Source organism: Periplaneta americana, chromosome 4, assembly GCF_040183065.1.
Source record: "Periplaneta americana isolate PAMFEO1 chromosome 4, P.americana_PAMFEO1_priV1, whole genome shotgun sequence".
NCBI classification, from domain to species: Eukaryota; Metazoa; Arthropoda; class Insecta; order Blattodea; family Blattidae; genus Periplaneta; species Periplaneta americana.
In genome coordinates, this window is record NC_091120.1 from 208,257,964 (window position 1) to 208,282,440 (window position 24,477).

The 24,477-nt window shown below is 34.6% G+C and overlaps 2 protein-coding genes across 2 annotated transcripts in view; one reads left to right on the forward strand and one right to left on the reverse strand.

Moving 5' to 3' along the window:
• The window catches only part of gogo (golden goal), an 849,136-nt gene that overhangs the window by 684,757 nt on the left and 139,902 nt on the right, over window positions 1-24,477 (forward strand). The gene's annotated exons all lie outside the window — the stretch shown is intronic.
• On the reverse strand, window positions 14,916-24,413 carry LOC138698902 (uncharacterized). Its single transcript, XM_069825100.1, has 3 exons — window positions 24,335-24,413; window positions 19,832-19,919; window positions 14,916-15,593 (listed from the first exon to the last, which is right to left on the reverse strand). The coding sequence occupies exons 1-3, from the start codon at window positions 24,368-24,370 to the stop codon at window positions 15,148-15,150; spliced, it is 570 nt and encodes a 189-aa protein (XP_069681201.1). The 5' UTR covers window positions 24,371-24,413; the 3' UTR covers window positions 14,916-15,147.

Sequence of the window (24,477 nt, forward strand, 5' to 3'; positions counted from 1 at the left end):
ACAGTGATGTCAAAGCAAGCGCATTTTTCTGACCTTGATATCGTGCGCGGGCATTAAGCGCTAGGTATGGAAAGAGGAAGGGTTGTGTATATGAATAAGCAGCCTGTTGGATTAAGAAAACAGTGGTGCACAAACTTCAAACGGAACGTGAAATTTTATGTCCTTATATTTATATGGCTTCTTTCTGTTTGATATTATCTATATTGTCTGTAAATCAAAAGTACTAACACTGATTTCTTAATATTGCACTTGTGTTTTAAATCTTAATAACATAATAGAGAGTTAAGAAGAAATTTTCACTTAAATTCCATAGTAGTATAATATTATACTGTATTAAGTGGATGAAACACATCAGTCATAAAGAAAGTGATATTCCAAAGAAAGAGATTGAGTATGACATGATAAGTTGGAATTTATATTGATGATATCTTTGGCCTTACAAAAGTAATCAATAAACTAATCAAAACAATATTACAGTACAAAGCAAAGTTACCTAGGTACTGTATCTGTTTTAAGTGTAACTAATATTACATAACAAAACTCTTATCGCATTATGCTTTTAAGGTGATATTTGTGAGCGTCTTCCTATCATCAGAATATTAAATTATTTTCTCGAAATCTGCTGAAGCTATAGAGCTGACATTTTTACAACACATGGGCACGTATCTTTTGCTTATGATGTAACAGTAGTTGCTTTGTTAATTCATTTCCTTACAAAAAATTTCCATGAGAATATTTTCAAAATTTTCAATACACTATCTTCAGTAATACGTATATACGGTATATTAGACTTAAGAAAACATTCTGTAAGGCTACTAAATAAATAGGCCTATACCTGAAAATTTCACTTTTCTATACGAAAAGTTGAGAAAATATTTCTTTTGAATAAAAAAATCAAACTTGTGAAAAATGAGCATTAAAATTAAAACTTACATTCTTATAATGCACTTATACTTCTCAGGCAAATCTAAAAATTACCATGGATACAGTTTCAATAAGTTCTTTTCCCTTTATCTATTGAATCAGTGCTGGCCATCCCTGTACATAGCTCGATCAAGCGGCATATACCACCTCTTTCGTCTGTCTCTTTTTTTCCGCTGTAAATCGCTTAGGCCCTCCTTGGGCTCTAAAGCGCGCGCTTGCTCCTGTGGGCATCAATTGACATTCCTGGCCTAGAAGCTGTGAGAACGGCTGAGAATGGGAAGTTGACATCATGGCTTGCTATTGGCAATGTCCTGCATTGTCGCTGTCACTGCAAGTGTGCACAGTTATGAAACGTTCAACATTCATATAAACCCTCAAAGGTACTTGAGTTGCACTTGCTTTCGAAATATAATAGTCGATCAGTAACTGTGGACTCCATTTCTTACATGGTTCAACATGTGGGTTGAAATATTGCACAGAAGAGCACGATTCCTACCGCAAAACATTTGTTACTATTCCAAGCAATATAGCAATGCAAGACTTACTTACTTACTTGCTTTTAAGGAACCCGGAGGTTCATTGCCGGCCTCACATAAGCCCGCCATTGGTCCCTATCCTGAGCAAGATCAATCCAGTCTCTATCATCATATCCCACCTCCCTCAAATCAATTTTAATATTATCTTCCCATCTACGTCTCGGCCTCCCCAAAGGTCTTTTTACCTCCGGCCTTCCAACTAACACTCTGTATGCATTATTGGATTAGCGAATACTTGCTACATGTCCTGCCCATCTCAAACGTCTGGATTTAATGTTCCTAATTATGTCAGGTGAAGAATACAATGCATGCAGTTCTGCGTTGTGTAACTTTCTCCATTCTCCTGTAACTTCGTCTTTTTAGCCTCAAATATTTTCCTAAGCACCTTATTCTCAAACACCTATGTTCCTCTCTCAAAGTGAGAGTCCAAGTTTTACAACCATACAGAACAACCGGTAATATAACTGTTTTATAAATTCTAATTTTAGATTTTTTGACAGCAGACTGGATGATAAAATCTTCTCAATCGAATAATAACAGGCGTTTCCCATATTTATTCTGCGTTTAATAGTAATGCAAGACTAGTTGTTCTTAACTGTAATGTAACTATGATTACTTTGCATGGCCGAAGTAATTCTAATTTATTCACAATTTACATTTGAATTGAATACATATGAATAGATACCCGAAATGAGCATATGCTCGTGCTCGGGTACAGTCCAGTAGAGTCTGCATAAATTTTACAGAGATCAGTAATAATGTTGGTGGTAGAAATAATTTAACAATAATAATAATTATTATTTATTTATTTATTTATTTATTTATTTATTTATTTATTTATTTAGAATATTTATGTGCGAAACAACAGCACAAGGCCAATTACAGTTTAGCACAGGTACAAAACGAAACAAAACAACAAATGATGATGAGAATGAATGATAGAAAATGGCAATGAGATGAAAATACAATCAATAATAATAATAATAATAATAATAATAATAATAATAATAATAATAATAATAATAATAATAATAAAACAAAATATTAACAAGAATAAAACAAATACTAAGACTGATAAAATAAAATATTATAAAACCACTTAGCCAGAGTTAACACAACTTATACAGGGACATCATATTATTTTAGTTCAATTTTATTGTACCTGAGTTTTTTAATGTACTTCACTCCCACCTCTTCTACTAATGAAGTTCAACCGTCCTACACAGAGATCCAGGGCCGCATATACAGTCATAGTAGCCTTACGGTCATAGTAAACAGTACGTTCCAAAAATATTTTCGCGTTTTCCTGTGACGAAAGAGCTTTCAATATTGAATCATTTCTCACAGATACTGTCGTCCATTTGGCTACGTCTTATTCCGGTTTCCCCCACCACCTTTTATTCGCCAGCTAGTGGCTGGGCTGTCTTAGCTCTTTTCTGAGAACATTAATTTCTGTTAGGAATTGGGCGGCTACGTAATATATTAAAATAACTTAAATAAAAGGGCCTCGTTAAGTAATTAACTGTCACGTGATTTCCCCCCTTTCTACGACCCTGCGACATAACCACTTGGACGGAGAGTAGATAGTATGTCTGAGTAATTTTATCTTTTCGGATCGGGCAGAAGTGAAGATTGAATTTACAGTACGTAAAGTACTCTTTTTATTGAGTAGATACCGTACAGAATTATTTCAACATGAGTTACTAGTACGAAGGACGAAACTGGTAATTGGGATTAGGTACAATAGTCTATAATATGCACATTAGAACTGAAGCCTGTATCGAAATGAACTGCCACCATTTTAAAAAATGTGTTTAGATATCCATATTATGATTATTTTTCAATTTAACTTCGTTCTCTATATTGTACGCTAATGTGCTGTAGACAGTATAATATACACTGCATAATGAATAAGTCCACATGGACAGCTCAGTTCGTGAGTAAAAACACTTATTGTTAATACAGTACTGTGTTTTGATTAAACAAAAACCTAATGAAAATTGTCAAACCCAAAAGCGCGATATTTCCTAGTTTACGTAAATGGATGAACTACTTCTCTTCCCTCCTATACCTACCAAAGTGATTTGTTTGTATATTACGCCAGTATCATCGAACTCCAGTAGTGGAAGGGGGTAGCAAACGGCATTGATCCAGAGGTATAGGCAAGTTAATATTAAAAATGTTAGTAAAAGTAAAATGATGTCCCTGTATAAGCATATAATAATCAGGGGAAAAAAAAAATAACGAACTCAAAAACCAACAGAAAAGTTCGTTGTATCGCAGACGACAGCAACCGCCGTATTGACATTGTGTTGTGCATTATTGGTAGTAGGGGGGAGCCGAAAGTCTACATCCTGACGTTCTCTTCGAATCTTCTCATACAATCATGGGAAGTTAATGCTGAAAAACAAAATGTCTACGAGTCAAACTGTTCATTATTACCAGGATAAATACAAATAATACTGAAATATATTAATCAAATTTAAGTTAATGTAATGTAACTATAGTTACGTTTCGTGGAAGAAGGTACACTAGTTCTTAAATATGTCAGGCCTCATTACATGTCTGTCTTGAGGAGTTCAGTGAGAAGTAGTGGACACAGAAAAAGCAATAATGAAACTTTCTTTAGGCCAGTATGCAAAAGCTAAAACCGAAGAAGAAATGGTTACAAACTCAAAATCGCATAAAATCTATCATCTTGCAATAAACAGCATGTAAGAAATATGGCAGAATGTTAATTATCTCAGAACGATAGGATACAACACTTCATTTAATAATTATTGTATTTTGATTTGAAACTAAATTTAAAAAAATTGTTTTGAGAATGGTGATTTTGGGGAAGAGGGATTGGAAAAATATACGAAAATTGGATTGGGAAAAAGACTTTTGGGAATTTTGGATTGGGAAAATCATTTTGGGAACAAACAGCTAGAAAAAAATATAACATTGGAAAATTTGATTTGTGAAAAAGCCCCTGAATCAAAAATCTATATTATATATATATATATATATATATATATATATATATATATATATATATATAGGGGAGAGTCGGGTAGTATTGGACAGCGGGTAATATCGGACAGTGAGTTTCTTTCATCTACCACACGATGATAGTACCTGATTGACATGGTTACGTTTCTGTGATGTCGCATAGAGAAACGTAACCATGCCATTCAGGTGCTACCATATGGTGCTAGATGAAAGAAACGCACTGTCCGATATTACCCGATGTCCGATACTACCCGACTCTCCCCTAATTTGAACTGGTAATGGAAATTACGGGAAAACGGCTGGACGGATTTTAATAAATGACCACTAATTTTGAAGCTTGGAACTCAAAGTTTTTCAGAAAAATAGTAGTTTTCTGTGAAATGTCAATTTTTCAACATAATTTTCCTATTTTCCAAAATCCATCTGTCGTCAGTTTTGAGAACTAGCTAATAGCATTTGAGAATAAAACAAAACACATACTACAGTAAACAATATTACACGAAGGCCATGATCTGCAACAATACTGACATATTTAGAGCTCAAATTAAATTTGTTATTAAAAACTTAACTTGCTAAAAATAATTTACAGGTTCGATTCTGTGGTGTGTAATTTTCTGGGTACAGCTGTGTATTGGATATTAAAAACTACAAAACTTAAGGTGGTTTCATGACATTATTACCATTAGAACTGAAATATTATTGTAGTTAATGCCATGATGTGACTATTTTTCATTAATTATACATATTAATGCTATATTGATGATATGAAAGTGAAACGTTTTGGGGTTATATAAGTAAATGTAGAGAATAACTTAAATTAGATTTTGATTTCTATATTTTACTGAGTGGCGGCTATATAGTACATATAGTACATGTTACAGAAAGCTATAAAACTTACGTAAGATAATAATATTATTAAAAAATCAAATATTTTTATAGTTATTAATCAAGTGGGGTTGGGTCTTTTCCATATATTTAATGGCGGTGTGGTGTAGATATTTATATGTGTGGTTTTCTTTAATATTGGCTCGAGAGAGAGTATCTTTCATTATTATGGAAGCAAATAACTTTCAGAATGTCTGGTGTTCTTCATTGAAAATAAATCTGAAAAATGTTTATTTGAACATCTAATGAACTTAGTTTGCAGCCACTAGTATAATTTAATCTCCAAGTTATGAATTTCTCTCATATAATGCAAATTTGAGTATTTTTCCTACATTTTTAGGGTTAACTCCTTTGTCAATTTAAATTTTGTAATTTTCCCGTCTTAGGTCATGCATTATCCTACAATAAATTCCCCCTGAAAGTTTGAAGTAATATTAGAAAAGATGAATTTTGTACAGAAAGTTGTGGAAAATGACCTTGAAACTTTTGAGTACATCTCAGCTGCGGATTGTTACAAAAACTGTGATTCAGTTCTTCAGATGCGGGCGGTGAATCTGTTTCACATACGTTGGAAAGAGGAAATTGCACAGAATAATAGGCGTATAATGTAGCATGGAGAACAAAAGTGAAAGTGTTCATAATTTTTCAAGGTCCGGATGCCCTTGTAAAAGTTAGAATACCCTGTGTTTATTTCTTGGAGGGTTGCTTGCATTCTACTACTTATTATTATTACTATTATAACATGTTGCATTGCATGTTTCCACATATTTACTTTTTTTGCTGTGTTCTAGTGACATTTAACTTATTTTATCTTTTTGTTTCCATATTTCCCGATAATGGTATATCTATAATGTGATTATTTGAGCTATAGATAATCATAATTTTATCCTTACTGTGTGTACCTAAAAATATTGTATTCGTCGTATGCTTTGTACTGCATTATTTTATTATTATTATTATTATTATTATTATTATTATTATTATCATTATTATTATTATTATTATTATTATTATATAAACTATAACAGTTGGAGATTTATCCTTCGAAGAGGTGGAAAAATTCAAATATCTTGGGGCAACAGTAACAAATATAAATGACACTCGGGAGGAAATTAAACGGAGAATAAATATGGGAAATGCCTGTTTTATTCGGTTGAGAAGCTCTTATCATCCAGTCTGCTGTCAAAAAATCTGAAAGTTAGAATTTATAAAACAGTTTATATTACCGGTTGTTCTGTATGGCTGTGAAACTTGGACTCTCACTTTGAGAGAGGAATAGAGATTGAGGGTTTTTGAGAATAAGGTGCTTAGGAAAATATATGGGGCTAAGAGGGATGAAGTTACAGGAGAATGGAGAAAGTTACACATTGCAGAGCTGCACGCATTGCATCCTTCACCTGACATAATTAGAAATATTAAATCCAGACGTTTGAGATGAGCAGGGCATGTAGCACGTATTGGCGAATCCAGAAATGCATATAGAGTGTTAGTTGGGAGGCCAGATGGGAAAATACCTTTAGGGAGGCCGAGACGTAGAGGGGAAGATAATATTAAAATGGATTTGAGGGAGGTGGGATATGATGATAGAGACTGGATTAATCTTTCTCAGGATAGGGACTGATGGCGGGCTTATGTGAGGGCGGCAATGAACCTCCGGGTTCCTTAAACGCCAGTAAGTAAGTAATAAGTAAGTATTATTATTATTATTATTACTATTATTATTATTATTATTATTATTATTATTATTATTATTAATATTATTAATAGTAGTAGTTGTCTTATTTTTTTATACTTTGTATGTCTCATTTATTTTGACCTGCTGTTCACATTTTATTATACTTTTTTCTTTCTTTCTGTATGTTATATATTATGTCTGATTTCGTCTTACTTGTTGTTTACATTTTATTATTATTATCTTATTCAGTTTTTTTGTGTAAAATTGTAGTGTACTTTCTAAATTTGTAGTGTTTTTCGTAACGCAGATTTACTCCTGGTTGAGTGTTAGGGAAGGCCGTATGGGCTTAAATCTGCCAGGTTAAATAAATCATTATTATTATTATTATTATTGAAACATACAGCAGAGTCCGTATAGGTCAGTTTCTATCTGATGCTTTTCCAATTAACTGTGGGCTAAAGCAGGGAGATGCACTATCACCTTTACTTTTTAACTTCGCTTTAGAATATGCCATTAGGAAAGTCCAGGATAACAGGCAGGGTTAGGAATTGAACGGGTTACATCAGCTGCTTGTCTATGCGGATGACGTGAATATGTTAGGAGAAAATACACAAACGATTAGGGAAAACACGGAAATTTTACTTGAAGCAAGTAAAGCGGTCGGTTTGGAAGTAAATCCCGAAAAGACAAAGTATATGATTATGTCTCGTGACCAGAATATTGTACGAAATGGAAATATAAAAATTAGAGATTTATCCTTCGAAGAGGTGGAAAAATTCAAATATCTTGGAGCAACAGTAACAAATATAAATGACACTCGGGAGGAAATTAAACGCAGAATAAATATGGGAAATGCGTGTTATTATTCGGTTGAGAAGCTCTTATCATCCAGTCTGCTGTCAAAAAATCTGAAAGTTAGAATTTATAAAACAGTTATATTACCGGTTCTTCTATATGGTTGTGAAACTTGGACTCTCACTCTGAGAGAGGAACATAGGTTAAGGGTGTTTGAGAATAAGGTGCTTAGGAAATATTTGGGGCTAAGCGGAATGAAGTTACAGGAGAATGGAGAAAGTTACACAACACAGAACTGCACTCATTGTATTCTTCACCTGACATAATTAGGAACATTAAATCCAGACGTTTGAGATGGGCAGGGCATGTAGCACATATGGGCGAATCCAGAAATTCATATAGAGTGTTAGTTGGGAGACCGGAGGGAAAAAGACCTTTAGGGAGGCCGAGACGTAGATGGGAGGATAATATTAAAATGGATTTGAGGGAGGTGGGGTATGATGATAGAGACTGGATTAATCTTGCACAGGATATGGACCGCTGGCGGGCTTATGTGAGAGCGGCAATGAACCTTCGGGTTCCTTAAAAGCCATTTGTAAGTAAGTATTATTATTATTAGTATTATTATTATTATTATTATTATTATTATTATTATTATTATTATTGTTATTATTCTTTCTCATAATCTCCACTGCCAGAATTCAACTGGCAACCTCGTCCTCTGACAATGAAACACACTTCAAGTGGACTCAGATGCGGGGAATAGATATCGGGTTTCGAAGCAAGGAGGACTTAATTCTCTGGAATTGCATACATGTATCCTAAAAGAATAATTATTTTAATGACCTGCAATTAATATCGTTTCTTGCGTAACTTTATCGTATGTAGAACAATGAAGGATATTTTATTTGGAATACGTCTAATTAATGTCCACTTTCTGTAATTGAAAGCAATTAATGTATATTTTAATAATATCATTAGGCCCTTATGTGAAACTTCATTCCATAAATTGACTCCTAATTACTGAAAATAAACTACTGTACAACTCACCGTGCACACAAATTAATTTCCAGATTTCGTAATGTAAGAAACATTAAATTCTATTTGTAATTACATTAAAACACTGTTTGCTCAATCACTACAGCGTCTCAAAAGTTTTATTAGGCAAACTGAAAATCTTTACATGCGTCCTAATCTTTTAGTTATAACTGTGAAGCGTTTTGAGGATGCACATATGATATGAAGGCGTAGAATGGGTTTTCTTTTTTGTACAATTTGAGTGTAGAAAAATATATACAGAGTGTCCCATAAGTCTAGTTCAATAGGCCATATCTCTGAAGATCGCCTCCGATGACATAAAAGATATTAAGACTGTAAACTGTATTTCAAGTGTTCTGCATCATGATTCTTCTTACTCAATTCTTTTTTTTTTTTTGGTATGTACTCGGTCCTTCACATAACCCTACAAAAAGTGATGTCTGGGGCGTGAGGTGGCCATCCTGTTTAATCCATGGGCAGGGGACTTTCATTCATCCAGAATATCACGTACATTAATGCTCCAATGCATGGTGATATCTTGATAAATATAGGCTGTCTTCTGGTTCCATTTCTTTAAGTGCAGACCCTACAGAGTTGAACATTTGTTAAAACAAATTTCATCATATATTTTTAGTGTTATTTATATGGTTAAAAAAGACACCCACCGAATTTGAAATAACTAGGGTACATAGTTTTGAAGTTATTGTAAATTAAAGAATTACTTAAATAATTTTATGCTCGACCATGCCGAAATGTAGTAATTATACACCTGGTACCAGCCCTTTAATGCACCTCATTAAAGTACACCTATTCATTATAGTTCAGTTGTTCAGCCAATCCGAAATCACCATTGTAGCATTATAAAAGCGCAAGTATAGATTATTCTCGGATATGCAATCGAAAGACAATTAGCGAAACGTCACGGAGGCTGGAAATCCAATATTGTCGCAGAAGGTTATGTCCTGTTACTATAATAATTAGCGTTAATTGTAAATAATATTCAAATAAATTCAATTTGTCATCTCGCTTTTCAATTCTAAATCAATTTCCAGGTTATATCAAGATTAATGTTCATGTTATTCTCTAGATTATATCAAGGTCAATGACATTCGTTCTTCGGAAAAAATCAATACTTACGCGTCTGCGCACATCTCACAATTTAGAAGGTCAGTTCCGCTCCTCACTTAGATAACCATAATATGAATACTTATGAATAATTTCAAGTTAGAAATATGGTCGAACATAAAAAGTCGTATGAAACTTGCCTATAATGGTAATTAAGACTCTCGTATGAAAATTATGAAACTCGCTTGCGCTCGTTTCATAAACAAACATACTCGCGTCTTAATTACTACCATTATAGGCTCGTTGCATAATGTACTATTTTAAAAATCTCAGGCCTCCTAATATTTTAGTTATAACTGTGAAACATTTTAGGATGCACATATAGGAAGGCGTAGAATGGGTTTTCTTTTCTTTCTTTCTTTTCTTTTTTTTTCTTTTTTTTTTTTTTTTTTTTGAATGTAGAAAAATATATACAGGGTGTCCCATAAGTCTACAACAATAGGTCAAATCTCTGAAATATGGTTTCTTCTTCTTTGCAAACCAGAGTGATGTCGTTAAATAAAGAGGAATGATATTCAAGCGATCCTATTTGTTGGCAGCCGTAATCACAGGGAATTTGCCCCGGAATAAAATCGGTTGCATGCTGAGAGAGCGTGAGGAAACGCAGAATTTTGAGAGTCGTGGTAGACAAACTGCTCAGTGTATCACGAGAACGTCAACAGATGAACAGACAACAGGCTTTCTCACGCAAGTGTTGTGTAATCGGCGCTCTTTCAGGGTGCAACCGATTTAATTCCGGGGCAAATCCGCTGTGATTGTGGCTGCCAACAAACAGGGTGGCATGAATGTCATTCCTCTTTACTCACTTTGGCTTCAGAAGTATTCTTCCGAATTACTTCATATTCTTATGTAGGCCCATTGATTTTTAATAAATTTTTTCTTCCTCCTTAAAATGTATGTTATGTAGCTACAATCACATAGGAGGTTTCATAAAATCAAGTGCTAATACAATTGCAAAACGTTTGGACATGACTTATCCAACAGTGTGGCGAATTCTGAGAAGACAGCTTCGGCTTTATTCTATAAATTTAAAATTCGTTTTGAACTCAAAGAACAAGATAAAAAGATTCGTGTAACTTTCCCTTTGCAAATGTTAACACTGAGCGAGGCAACACCATTTTGAGAATTATTTCTCTCTGTTTTCTTAACTAATATAACTAGGTATATAAGCACAGTCTAGTATATGCAGTCACGAAGCTTGAGTTGTGAGGGTGCTAGGAACAATAGACTGTGCCGGTACTATTTCGCATTGTCTGTAATGAGGCAATATTAGCGATCCTAGTGGTTAGCAACTATCTATGGATGCATATTTACTACGTATTTAGCTTCGTGAATGTATATACTAGACTGTGATATAAGCGTGACACAGTTACCATAGCTACGATGTGCATATCGGAATAAAAAAATTGAATCTCTCTAAAGCATAATGGCATCTATATGAGACTAAACTGTTAATATGTAGGCTAATATAGGGACATCATTTTATTTTTACTAACATTTCTAATATTAACCTGGCTATACCTTTGGATAAACGATTAATAACCAGAAAGACCGTTTGCTACCCCCTTCCACGACTGGAGTTCGATGATACTGGCATAATATACAAACAAATCATTTTACTAGGTATAGGAGGGAAGAAAAGTAGTTCATCCATTTACGTAAACTAGGAAATATCGCGATTTTGAGTTTGATAATTTTCATTAGGTTTTTGTTTAATCAAAATACAGTACAGTATTAACAGTGAGTGTTTTTACTCACGAACTGAGATGTCCATGCGGACGTGTTCATTATGCAGTGTATATTATACTGTCTACAGCACATTAGCGTACAATATAGAGAATGAAGTTAAATTGAAAAATAATCATAATATGTATATTTAAACACTTTTTTTTTTAATGTTGGCCGTTCATTTCGATACAGGCTTCAGTTCTAATGTGCATATTATCGCACTATAGACTATTGTACCTAATTCCAATTACCGGGTTCGTACTTCGTATCAGTAACTCATGTTGAAAGAATTCTGTACCTACTCTATAAAAGAGACCTTACGTACTGTAAATTCAATCTTTACTTCTGCCCGAGCCAAAAAGATAAAATTACTCAGACATGCTATCTACTGTCCGTCCAAGTGGTTACGTCGCAGCGTCGTAGAAAGGGAGGAAATCACGTGACAGTTAATTACTTAACGAGGCCCTTTTATTTAAATTATTTTAAACAATTGTATGGGTATAATATTACGTAGACGTCCAATTCCTAACAGAAATTAATGTTCTCAGAAGAGAGCTAAGACAGCCCAGCCACTAGCATTTACAGAGAGGCGAATAGAAGCAGGTGGGGGAAACCGGGATGCGACGTAGGCAAATGGAAAATGATGCAATATTGAAAGCTCTTTCGTCACTGGAAAACGCGAACATATTTTTGGAACGTACTGTTTACTATGACCGTAAGGCTACTATGACTGTATATGCGGTCTTGGATCTGTGTGGAGGACGGTTGAACTTCATTAGTAGAAGGGGTGGGAGTGAAGTACATTCAAAAACTCAGGTACAATAAAAATTGAAGTAAAAATAAAATGATGTCCCTGTAGAAGATGTAGACATATCAAACTGGGAATTTATTTTAGAATAATGTTGAAATACAGTGATTTTTATAGAGCATTAGACGATATACGTGGTACAGTCATTAAGTTCTAAGACTTGACGCCTGGAGGGTAGGCTCCCACAAGAATCTGGATGTATCACAAGATGCCGCATAACACGGCGTACATTTAAACAGAACCACATCCTCCCTCAAAATAGTCACCGTTGGCCGTTATGCACGTTTGCCAACGTTGGTATAGCTGCTGGAAGCACCGTTGAAAGATGTTGGCAGGAAGGTCCCGTATGGCTTCTCTTGTGGCAGTCATGACCTCTTCGGAAGAATGAAATCTACGCCCACGTAGGGTTGCTTTCATGCTAGGAAAGAGAAAAAAATCGCATGGTGCGAGATCAGGTGAGTACGGAGGGTGTGGAAGAACTGTCACCTGTTGTCTTGCAAGTTCCTCTTGGACAAGGACAGAGCGATGTGCAGGGGCGTTGTCATGTAGCAACAGCCAATTCTTTGTACGCCATAGCTCAGGTCGCTTGCGGCGAATTGAATCTCGTAAACGGCCAAGGATCTCTTTGTAGCGGGTTTTGTTCACAGTTGCAACCTCTGGGATGAATTCCATGTGAACAATTCCATTTGAATAAAAAAACAGTTCAAGCATCACCTTGCCTTTTGACCTGTCTTGTCGCGGTTTTTTCTGTCGTGGTGATAACGGCGTTTTCAAGGTGGCGGATTGTCGTTTCAGTAGCGGATCGTAAAGGAAACACCAAGTTTCTTCTCCAGTTATTATCCGGTTGAGAAACGTCGGATCATCGTCAGCACTACTGATGAGGTCACCACAAATCGTCATGCGATCATCACGTTGGTCTTGCGACAGGATTCGTGGCACACTGTGCTGGGTAAAACGAGGCATGTTCAGGTCATCAGACAGAATTTTGTAGCAAGTACCATGGCTGACCCCTACTGTTGCTGCGATATCGTCTACCGATTGGGAGCGGTTAGCACGCACCAACGTTGCAACTTCTTGGATCTTGCGTTCAGTTCGAATTGTTTGCGGCCGACCAGTACGCACATCATCTTCCAAACTGTCTCTTCCTTGCAAAAAACGTCGGTGCCACCTAAACACAACACTGCGACTCAATTCGTCCTCACCGTAAACTTGCTGCATCATTTGAAACGTTTCGGCAGCAGTTTTGCCTAATTTCTGGCAGAACTTGATGTTTGCCCGTTGCTCAAACTGTGACATCTCGGATTCCGACGTGCGCATTCAAATCACCGTCACAACAAAGACCGTAGTTCTGCTTACAGTGCATACACTCAACTGTCTCTTGTTGGGTCGAGAGACTAACTGACAAGGTATCATACCATGGCGCCACCTATGCGCTATAGTGCACCACAACGCCACTATGCGCTCAGTATTAGAACTTAATGACTGTACCACGTATTTAGTTCCTTTACCGAGTGCAGCAAATAGCTTTTCGATATCATTACAATTTTATTCATGACAAATTTAATACATATCTTAAACAGTTAATAATTTGTAGGCTTGGTGTTTGTCCGATTGCATGGGAAAGATAGCTCTATACATATTGCTGGGGCGGGCGGTGTGTCCGCTATGATTATTCTGCATGTTAATTTGTTTTGTAGTGTGTAGCGATAAGTATAGGGCTCGCCACAGATTTTGGCATGTGAAATAAGTAATGGGAAACTTAAGTGCGAGTGTCTAACTTTTGTAGCAATTTATAGGCGATAAAGCTGGGACTTGTGATTGGTAGATTGTTGATGTGACGCGTACTTAGGAGGAGGTACCGTTCTCAGCTGCAGTGACAACAGAGACTTACTGACTGGACACTATACTCAAGGACACGCCGCAGGAAAGTTAAGTGCGAGTATCTTACTTTTGCCGCAGTCTGGGCAGCAAGACTGACAGCTGTGGTTCCAGCTACACATCAATAGATGCTCGCAGACTGTGCATTGTACTCAAGGACACGCGCCTAAAACCGTGGCGTCAGCTATACAATACATACCAACAGATGGACACCACCACACATTAACTTGACATTAATCTCTTCCCTTACTATATATTTTACCAGTTTTGTGAAAAAAAGTGTCATATTTTTTTTATTTTCGTAAAGAGGTTATTTAATATTGCAGAATCACTGTACATCACTAATTTTCTTACATAGTTAAAAAATCACTATGATATAAACAATGGGACTCAAACGAATTAACTCGAGTTAATAAATTTTGACACATGTTAGCAACCCGAGTTAACTCGGGATAATAAGGGAAGTGATTAACAACGCTGAAGATGCAGACATTTGTGAAAATACTATTTTATTTTCCTCTACAATTATTCGTACACTTATGAAATTACACACTTTGTGCGTGCCAAGAAGGTTGTACATTCCTGGACATCTTGGACACAGATATTAGAGCAGTAGATAATTTCTGTAAAGTTATTTTATGTATTGAGAAAGTTTAATAAAAAGCCGTTGACCTTAATATGATTTCTATGAACTCCTCTCTTATGATAAGGAACTCATCCCAACATATAACTCTACTGCGTCTCATAACATACATGATAATTCATTTGCTGTACGGCGCATTACGAAATAAGCGAAGGCGCCAATCCTTAATCTTGTTTTGTTTATTGTTGCAATTGGAGAGAATCATGCTGACTAATCTCTTCACGAAGCGGGTGACAGTAGACGACTTGGAGCAGTCGAGCAGGACTGTGTCGAGGAACGACATCACGGTGGCCCGGATCCGCGAGAAGCGATTGCATTCGTAAGTGAGGATGTCCAGCACGCACTCCAGCAGGATCCTGATCCTGCTCTTGAGGCACTTGTTGTCCGCCCACCCCAACAGCCAGTCCAGACCCCCCTGTCTGTTGTCTTCGTCTTCGTCGTCACCCAGGACCCCCAGGTCCGGTGTGCTCTTCTGCTCGTAGCTGTTCAAGAAGAAGTCTCCCACATCCATGTCAGGCTCAGGCGTGGATAGACCTAAAAGACGGTCCAGTAATTCCGCCACACCTGCAGGGACACGCAGAAATGCTGTTGTTATTACAAGCATTCTCTGTTTGGTATTCTTAAGGTACAATTGTATAAAACTCCCTGACTAAAGATCAACTTTGATCGAAGATCGAAAAGTGAACCGAGTTCAGACACTTCTTCTATTGTATGAAACTTTTATGCGGTCAAATTACCTTGGTTCAAATGCAATCTAAGTTCACGTGAAAAGGATTTGGCAACATCGCATAAACAAGTGAAATATGTGATGCGCGGACCATGTTGTACAAGTTTGTTCAGTGTTGCCAGTATAGCGACTTCAACTCTTTTTCAACAACAATTTCTTTTAACCTTTATATTGCTTAAATAGGGACTTAGCGACCTTTTTAGCACCCCATAGTGACAAAATTTAATCTTTCTTTGTTGATAATGAGAAATCTAGCGACTTTACAACTAATTTTTGGTGACTTTCCGTACATTCTGTTGGAGACACTGGTTTGTTTTGTGCAATGTAAATAATGGCGGACAATAAGAAGAAGGTTTAGGGCGGAATTCATAGTCGTCACTTATAAATGAGTGAACCCTTAAGTGGTTACTTATACTCATTTCTAATTCATAGTTGTCCCTCATTCACATAATGAGTGATTACTTAAGTGAGCTGATATGTACCCTTAAGTGACCACTCATTTTCAAAATGGATACTGAGAATGATTTTGAGGATTTTGTGGAGTTTGTTGAACGAAATGAGGGAAATATACGTGTCCCAAAAAGGTATATTAGAGACATGGAGAATCCTCTGGAAATGTGTAGTGAACTGGAATTTAAGAAGCGATATCCTTTTCAGATCAATTCGAAGTTGTTGCTCTAGCCAAATTCATCGTTATTTATTTATTTACTTACTTACTTACCGGTACTTTATTTGCGTGTTCATTTGTTTATTTAATTAATTAATTTATTTATTTATTCATTTTATTTACTTATTTACTTACTTACTTACCTACTTACTTACTTAGTTACTTTATTTATTTATTTACTTATTTATTTATTTATTTATTTATTTATTTATTTATTTATTTATTTATTTATTTATTTCTATAACAGGGCAAAGCCCCAATTACAATAGACAGTACAGATATTTGTTAAAAAACATATAATTGCATATAACATGAAAAAAGAGATAAAACAGATACCGGTACAAGTGTTCAATTACAAACTAAAAATAAAAAAAAAAACAAATAGATACTACCTAAATAAAAGACACAGATCTAGATATAAATGAAAAATACCAAATAAAATAAATCAAAAAGAGTTAAGTATAGATATCATAGCCAAAAATGTAAAATGTAGCTATAATTGGCAAATTACAGAATAAATATAACACTACGTCAATAAATTCAATATACAGTATTATATAGTAGGCCTAATAGACTTAATTTATTTATTTAAGAAATTCACTACTACAGAACATGTGTTTCAATTAGTAGGATATCTGATTATAACTATAACTAACGTGCAACTAGAATTTAACATATCATGAAACTATTGCTGTATATAACTTATTCAGTACAATAATATTGATAACCCGTTGTTATAGCAACCCCACATGTAGAGCTGCTTTCGATTAGTTCAATGAGAGTCAGCTTTTGTTATGACGTCATGTCCGGCAGCTGTAAGTGAGCACTCATTACGTGAAAATAAGTGTTGTCTATGAATTCGGAATTGACTTAAGGGTTCCCTTATTATAAGCAAACACTTATTACTTAAGGGTTCACTCATTTTATAAGTGACGACTATGAATTCCATCCTTAGGCCCAATTGTATAAAACTCCCTGACTAAAGATCAACCTTTGATCGAAGATCGGAAACTGAACCGAGTTCAGACACTTCTTCTATTGTATAAAACTTTTCTGCGATCAAATTACCTTGGTTCAAATGCAATCTAAGTTCACGTGAAAAGGATTTGGCAACATCGCATAAACAGGTGAAGTATGTGATGCGCGGACCTTGTTGTACAAGTTTGTTCAGTGTTGCCAATATAGCGACTTTAACTCTTTTTCAACAACAATTCCTTTTAACTTTTATATTGCTTAAATAGGGATTTAGCGACGTTTTTAGCACCCCATAGTGACAAAATTTAATCTTTCTTTATTGATAACTAGCCGTACCCGTGCGCTCCGCTGCACCCGTTAGAAATAAATATAAAGTAATTACATAATTTAAATAGGACATTTGATCCAGGGAACATTCGTGTTTGATAGAAGGATAAATCGTTTAATATGTTACTTAATTTAAATTGTGTTTAAATAATTAAAATGCGATCATTTCGGTCCAGAGAGCACTCATTTGGTGCAATGACAATACCTTTAACATGTTTCTCAATTGTTATTACATTCAACCATAGTTTAATGAAAATTGACATCATTTAGATTTAATGTCTATACTTTATTTTACTTGCTATATGTTTCCATTGAATTATGGTAATAACTTAATTTTAACCCTTCTTTTCTACGTATTCATTAAATGGCGTTTGGTCCATTATGGTTCTGAACCCTTCAAATAACTTAAATTATATAATATTACATATTATATTATATTATATTATATTATATTATATTATATTATATTATATTATATTATATTATATTATATTATATCATAGGCCTACAATAGGCATATTATATTATAGTATATTATATTATAGGCCTACTATAGGCCTATTATATTATATTACATTACATTACATTATATTATATTATATTATATTATATTATATTATATTATATTATATTATATTATATTATATTATATTATATTACATTATGTTATATCAGAAGTTACTGTAATAACATTATAGCATTATGTCCATCTAGAGAAACTATACTTTCCAATGGTGAAATAATAATTAATTATACAAATCGGTTAATTTAGATTCCGATATTACTTCATACAAACACAGAAACATTCTCTGTAAGCTATCTTTCATAACTTTCGATTGTTGCTGTCCAAGGCCCCTTATAGACGAAGTCATTTGTTTTTTATTTCATTATACGGCCTTAGATGGCAGTTATTTTAATTTTAAAACTCATTTATCTCATTAAATATCAGTCCTATCAAACTTTTTCAAGGAATAAAACTTATCGAAAATTATTTTTAAATGAAACTTTTTTATGTAACATTTTTCACAAAAATCAATAATAAGTGAGATATTTCTATTTATTTAATTCAGGTCACCTTATAGCCCCCCTTTTAAATAATGTATTTTGAATGCCATATAGCCTAAAATCTAAGTTACAACGAACTTAATTTATATTCCAATTTTCATCGAATTCCGTTCAGCTATTATCGCGTGAAAAGGTAACAAACATACAGACAGACAGACATACAAACAAAAATTAAAAAAAAAAAGCGATTTTCGGTTTCAGGGTGGTTAATTATATATGTTAGGACCAATTATTTTTGGAAAATCGAAAATTACCAGAAAAATTTATTATTAGTATAGATGAGAAATCTAGCGACTTTACAACTACTTTTTGACGACTTTCCGCACACTCTGTTGGAGACACTGGTTTGTTTTGTGCATTGTAAATAATGGCGGACAGTAAGAAGAAGGTTGACTGTTCTCCAAGTTGTTATCATGTTATGGTGTTTGATACTGCTAAACATAATAAAGCTTTATAAAACGACAATTTTCGTTTAGTAATACAGTTAATTGAACATTTATGAATGTACCTATCATATCCATTAATAATTAATGGTTGTTATAAACATAATATAATTATAGGTTATGTTATTTGATACTGCTGAACACGATAGAGCCTTATAAAATATAAGAATGTTTGTATATCAAGGCAAGAAATTGAAATAAATATATAAATGTACTTACCATATCTATTAATAATAATAATAATAATAGTAATAATAATAATAATAATAATAATGATAATGGATAGTTTATTTACACAATCTGTCACTCGTATATTTCACACAGAAAAGAAATAACTGAACTTGGATCATTTAACTTAATCGGAGAAATTTCTTCAGTCAAAGTTGACTTTAGTTTAAGACAAATTAATCTCAGATTAGACTTTATGCAACACAAAATTCCAAATTCAGCTAGAACGAGGGTCAATTTAACCTCTGATCTAAGATTAAATGCTTTATACAATCAGCCCATAGTGGATTTATTGTTGACCTTTTCTTACTGCTAAAACATAGATTTTGTTTGCATAATTGTGTTGAGATTCCAGTTTGTGTCACGTTACCTGAACGCGTTCCAGACGTCTCGCGAGGTCCTAAGGCTATGGGTACATATGTGCTACTTCCTAATGTAGGCATAGCCAGAAACGTGACCTGAAAATAAATTGTTAAAGTGAAGCCATAAATTTGTTTGCGTTAAGCTATAGCAAATACAGAGTGTCTAAAAGATATATCAACAAATTAATTGTTGTATAAGCGACGGAGTAAAGAAATATGCCAGTGAAAACTCCACAATCCTCTTTTAAATATTTTTCAACTTATCGTCCGGAGAATTTGTTAAAACTCAGGCCCAATAATGAAAGTTAGATAATCTGTGATAAGACTAGAATAAGCGAAGGGGTACGTGTTATTTGAAGGAAGCCATTCCCGATGTTTTGTTTCTTCCCGCTGAAATGATTTCCACTTCTTTAATAGATAAATTATGTAAACTCAACGTATTTAGACTGATTAGGCAGTATATGGAGACCTGTTCTCGGATTCCGCCGCAAGTTGGTTGAACAGTTTGATGCCAGGTAGTAAACAATAGCTAATCATAAATCATGTTTGTTAACTGAACTGTTTGAGTCAATAGATTGAAACCTTTTTAGTGTTGTTTTTTTTAATTAAAGAATAATCCAGATATGTTGTCGGTTTATTTCTGAGCCACTCTGTAGATTTCTGTCTTCTCATCAAGCACTTGAGTTCAAGCTAACTGTTGCAAGACTTCCCATCGTGCTCCATCTGAAGACAATTAAGTTAGAGTAGCAATAGCAGCAGTTTTATTTCACTAGGCAGAGTTAAGGCCATAAGGCCTTCTCTTCCACTCAACGAGGTTTGAATAATATACATGAACTATATAAATAGGCGCGCCCAGAATGCTCTTCAAACATATTTCTTGTTGATTTCTTACCGCCACGTCTTTGCTGCAGAATATTGTGTCAACAATGTTAAGGGGAGAGGATGGTATTTTTTGGTGAAAAATGGGTAAACTAAAAAAAAAAAATTCTTTAAAATACTCTGTGATATGTGTTGAATGCATAGCATAACATTTTGTGGTTATTTGTGCCCATATCGGATGTTGAGTCGCCATTTTTAAAATTCCTGCGTTATGGATTTTTGTATTGTATTGTATTGTATTGTATTTATTAACATTCCACGGTATTCATACATGCTTACAGCTAGAATATGGAACAAGTCAAAAAACTTAATACTATTATAAAGTCTTAATTTATAGTCACAGTCTAGATGAAATATATACAGACGAGATTTACAATATAGTCTACTAGTACAACACAAAGTTTTAGTATCAATTTCATGAAGTGTTATTGAATGTCATGAATTCACCTATAGAATAGAAGGCGTGAGAAATTAGGTACTTCTTTAATTTGGCCCTAAATAATTTTATGTTTTGAGTTTCATTTTTTATATCGATAGGGAGGCTATTAAAAATTTTTACTGCCATATAACGCACTCCTTTTTGATAGCACGAAAGACTTGCCGATGGAGTATGAAAGTCATTTTTTGACGTGTATTTATGCTATGAACTGTTGAATTAGTTACAAAGTTTTCACGATTACATAAGAGGAAGATTATTAATGAAAATATATACTGAGAAGCCATGGGCATTAATTGTAGATTTTTGAAAATAGTCCTACACGACTCCCTAGATTTCGCACCTACTATTATTCTAATTACTCTTTTTTGTAATAGAAATATATTGTTACTATCTGTGGAATTTCCCCAGAATATTATTCCAAAACTCATTACCGAGTGGAAGTATGCAAAGTATATTGTTTTTAAGGTATTGATATTTACTATCTTTTGCATAGATCTAATAGCAAAACAAGCTGAATTTATTTTGGGGATAATTTCTTTAATATGCCCGCTTTTATCGGTTTCCAGTAACTTCATTTTTTTTTGCTACATTGCCAGACAAAATGGATATAATTTCTGAACTATTAACGATACATGCATGAAATTTAGAACACACATTCTTTAGACTATTAGGAAACTTTTCTCTGTAACAGAATTTTGTTAATTGATTTAATTTTAAAAATATGTCCGTTTGTTTGCAAGAAAGGCAACCAGAAAATTGTTATTAAATTTTAATTGTTTATTTTACAAACGTAGGGACTAATATCAAAATTCTGTTACAGACAGTTTGTAGAACATGCTTTTGCAAATACATTGCAAAAAACTGTTTGAATCTATATTTAAAAACTGTTCAGATATATCGGTTTTAGTACAATCCTGCATCGGGTATATTTTTTCTTTTTTTAATTTGGGCCATCAAATAATTTATTTTTCAAAATGTTTTTATTTGGTTGAGTTACCACAGCTATCAGCTCTCTACATACAAGAAATTAATATCTTACACCAAATAGGAAAAAAGCTTTAAAAAATACCATCCTCCCCCCCCAAGAAGCTGCAGTAACAGCATAAATAGCATTTTCTTGCTTTACACAACACAATAAGTTGCTGTACTGTTGTTGGAGTCTCGAACATTTTGTTCTTCAGCGACTACGTTTCAACTATTTGTAATACTTTGAGTCTAACTTTTGTAACTCGGGCACTAAAAAATAATGTCGTCAAAAGTTCTGCGATTTTGAAAAGGAAATTGGTTTATTAATAGTTATTTGAAAGTTTATGCTCTTAGTGTCTAAGCAGAGAAGATACGAAATTATGAAGGCATCACTAACAAAGGAAAATACACTGCAAGACAATAAAGAGATTTGCTTAGAAAGCAGTAGAAGGTCTACTCGTGAATCCAATGAAGCCTATGTCAAACAATCCTGTTGTCTAGGGAACAGAGCATTGCCACTGTCTGAAAAGTGCCTCGTAATCTAGTCAGGGAAGAAACTATTACCTCTCCCCGAGAAACTTGTCTTCCAAGATTGAGCGAAGGAAAATGATTCATTGTTACAGTTAGTGTTGTGGAAGAGCATACATTTGACGGTGACAATGATGATAAAGATGACGAAATAATAATGATGATAGTGTTACTTACTGGCTTTAAGGAACCAAGGTTAATTGCCGCCTTCACATAAGCCCGCCATCGGTCCCTATCCTGAGCAAGATTAATCCATTCTCTATCATCATATCCCACCTCCCTCAAATCCATTTTAATATTATCCTCCTATCTACGTCTCGGCCTCCCCAAGAGTCTTTTTCCCTCCGGCCTCCCAACTAACACTCTATATGCATTTCTGGATTCGCCCATACGTGCTACATGCCCTGTCCATCTCAACAGTCTAGATTTAATGTTCCTAATTATGTCAGGTGAAGAATACAATGCGTGCAGTTCTATGTTGTGTAACTTTCTCCATTCTCCTGTAACTTCATCCCTCTTAGCCCCAAATATTTTCCTAAACACCTTATTCTCAAACACCCTTAACCTATGTTCCTCTCTCGAAGTGAGAGTCCAAGTTTCACAACCATAAAGAACAACCGGTAATATAACTGTTTTATAAATTCTAACTTTAAACTTTTTGGACAGCAGACTGGATGATAAAAGCTTCTCAACCGAATAATAACAGGCATTTCCCATATTTATTCTGTGTTTAATTTCCTCCCGAGTGTCATTTATATTTGTTACTGTTGCTCCCAGAGATTTGAACTTCTCCACCTGTTCAAAAGATAAATTTCCTATTTTTATATTTCCATTTCGTACAATATTCTGGTCACGAGACATAATCATATACTTTGTCTTTTCGGGATTTACTTCCTAACCTATCTCTTTACTTGCTTCCAGTAAAATTCCCGTGTTTTCCCTAATCATTTGTGGATTTTCTCGTAACATATTCACGTCATCCGCATAGACAAGCAGCTGATGTAACCCGTTCAATTCCAAACCCTCTCTGTTATCCTGAACTTTCCTAATGGCATACTCTAGAGCAAAGTTAAAAAGTAAAGGTGATAGTACATCTCCTTGCTTTAGGCCACAGTGAATTGGAAAAGCATCTGACAGAAACTGACCTATGCGGACTCTGCTGTACGTTTCACTGAGACACATTTTAATTAATCGATCTGGTTACTTGGGAATACCAAATTCAATAAGAATATAGTATAAAACTTCTCTCTTAACCGAGTCATATGCCTTTTTGAAATCGATGAATAACTGATGTACTGTACCCTTTTACTCCCATTTTTTCTCCATTATCTGTCGAATACAAAATATCTGATCAATAGTTGATCTATTACGCCTGAAACCACACTGATGATCCCCAATAATTTCATCTACATATGGAGTTAATCTTCTCAAAAGAATATTGGACAAAATTTTGTACGACGTCAACAGAAGTGATATTCCTCGAAAGTTATACAGTTAGTCTTGTCCCCCTTCTTAAAGACAGGTAAAGTGTTAAAGATGACAAAATGCAAGCGAAAACGTCACGGTTATTGAGTTCCATCTAGCGCGGTATCCTGAAATAGAATACCAAAGTCTGATATCAGCAATGATCTGAAATTCTGTCTCAGAGTAGAACCATTTAGAGAAGTGCCATTCAGACAACAATGGCATATCCACTCACCGCGATTCCCAGGACGAAGGTGGGTAAGGTGCGCATGGTGCAAGACTTGGCTGTTTGGGCGAGATCTTGAACCGGAGTGAGCAAGTAGTTGCAACGCGTGTAGACTGTTATAAATTGAACATTGCTCAGTAACTGCGAATAGA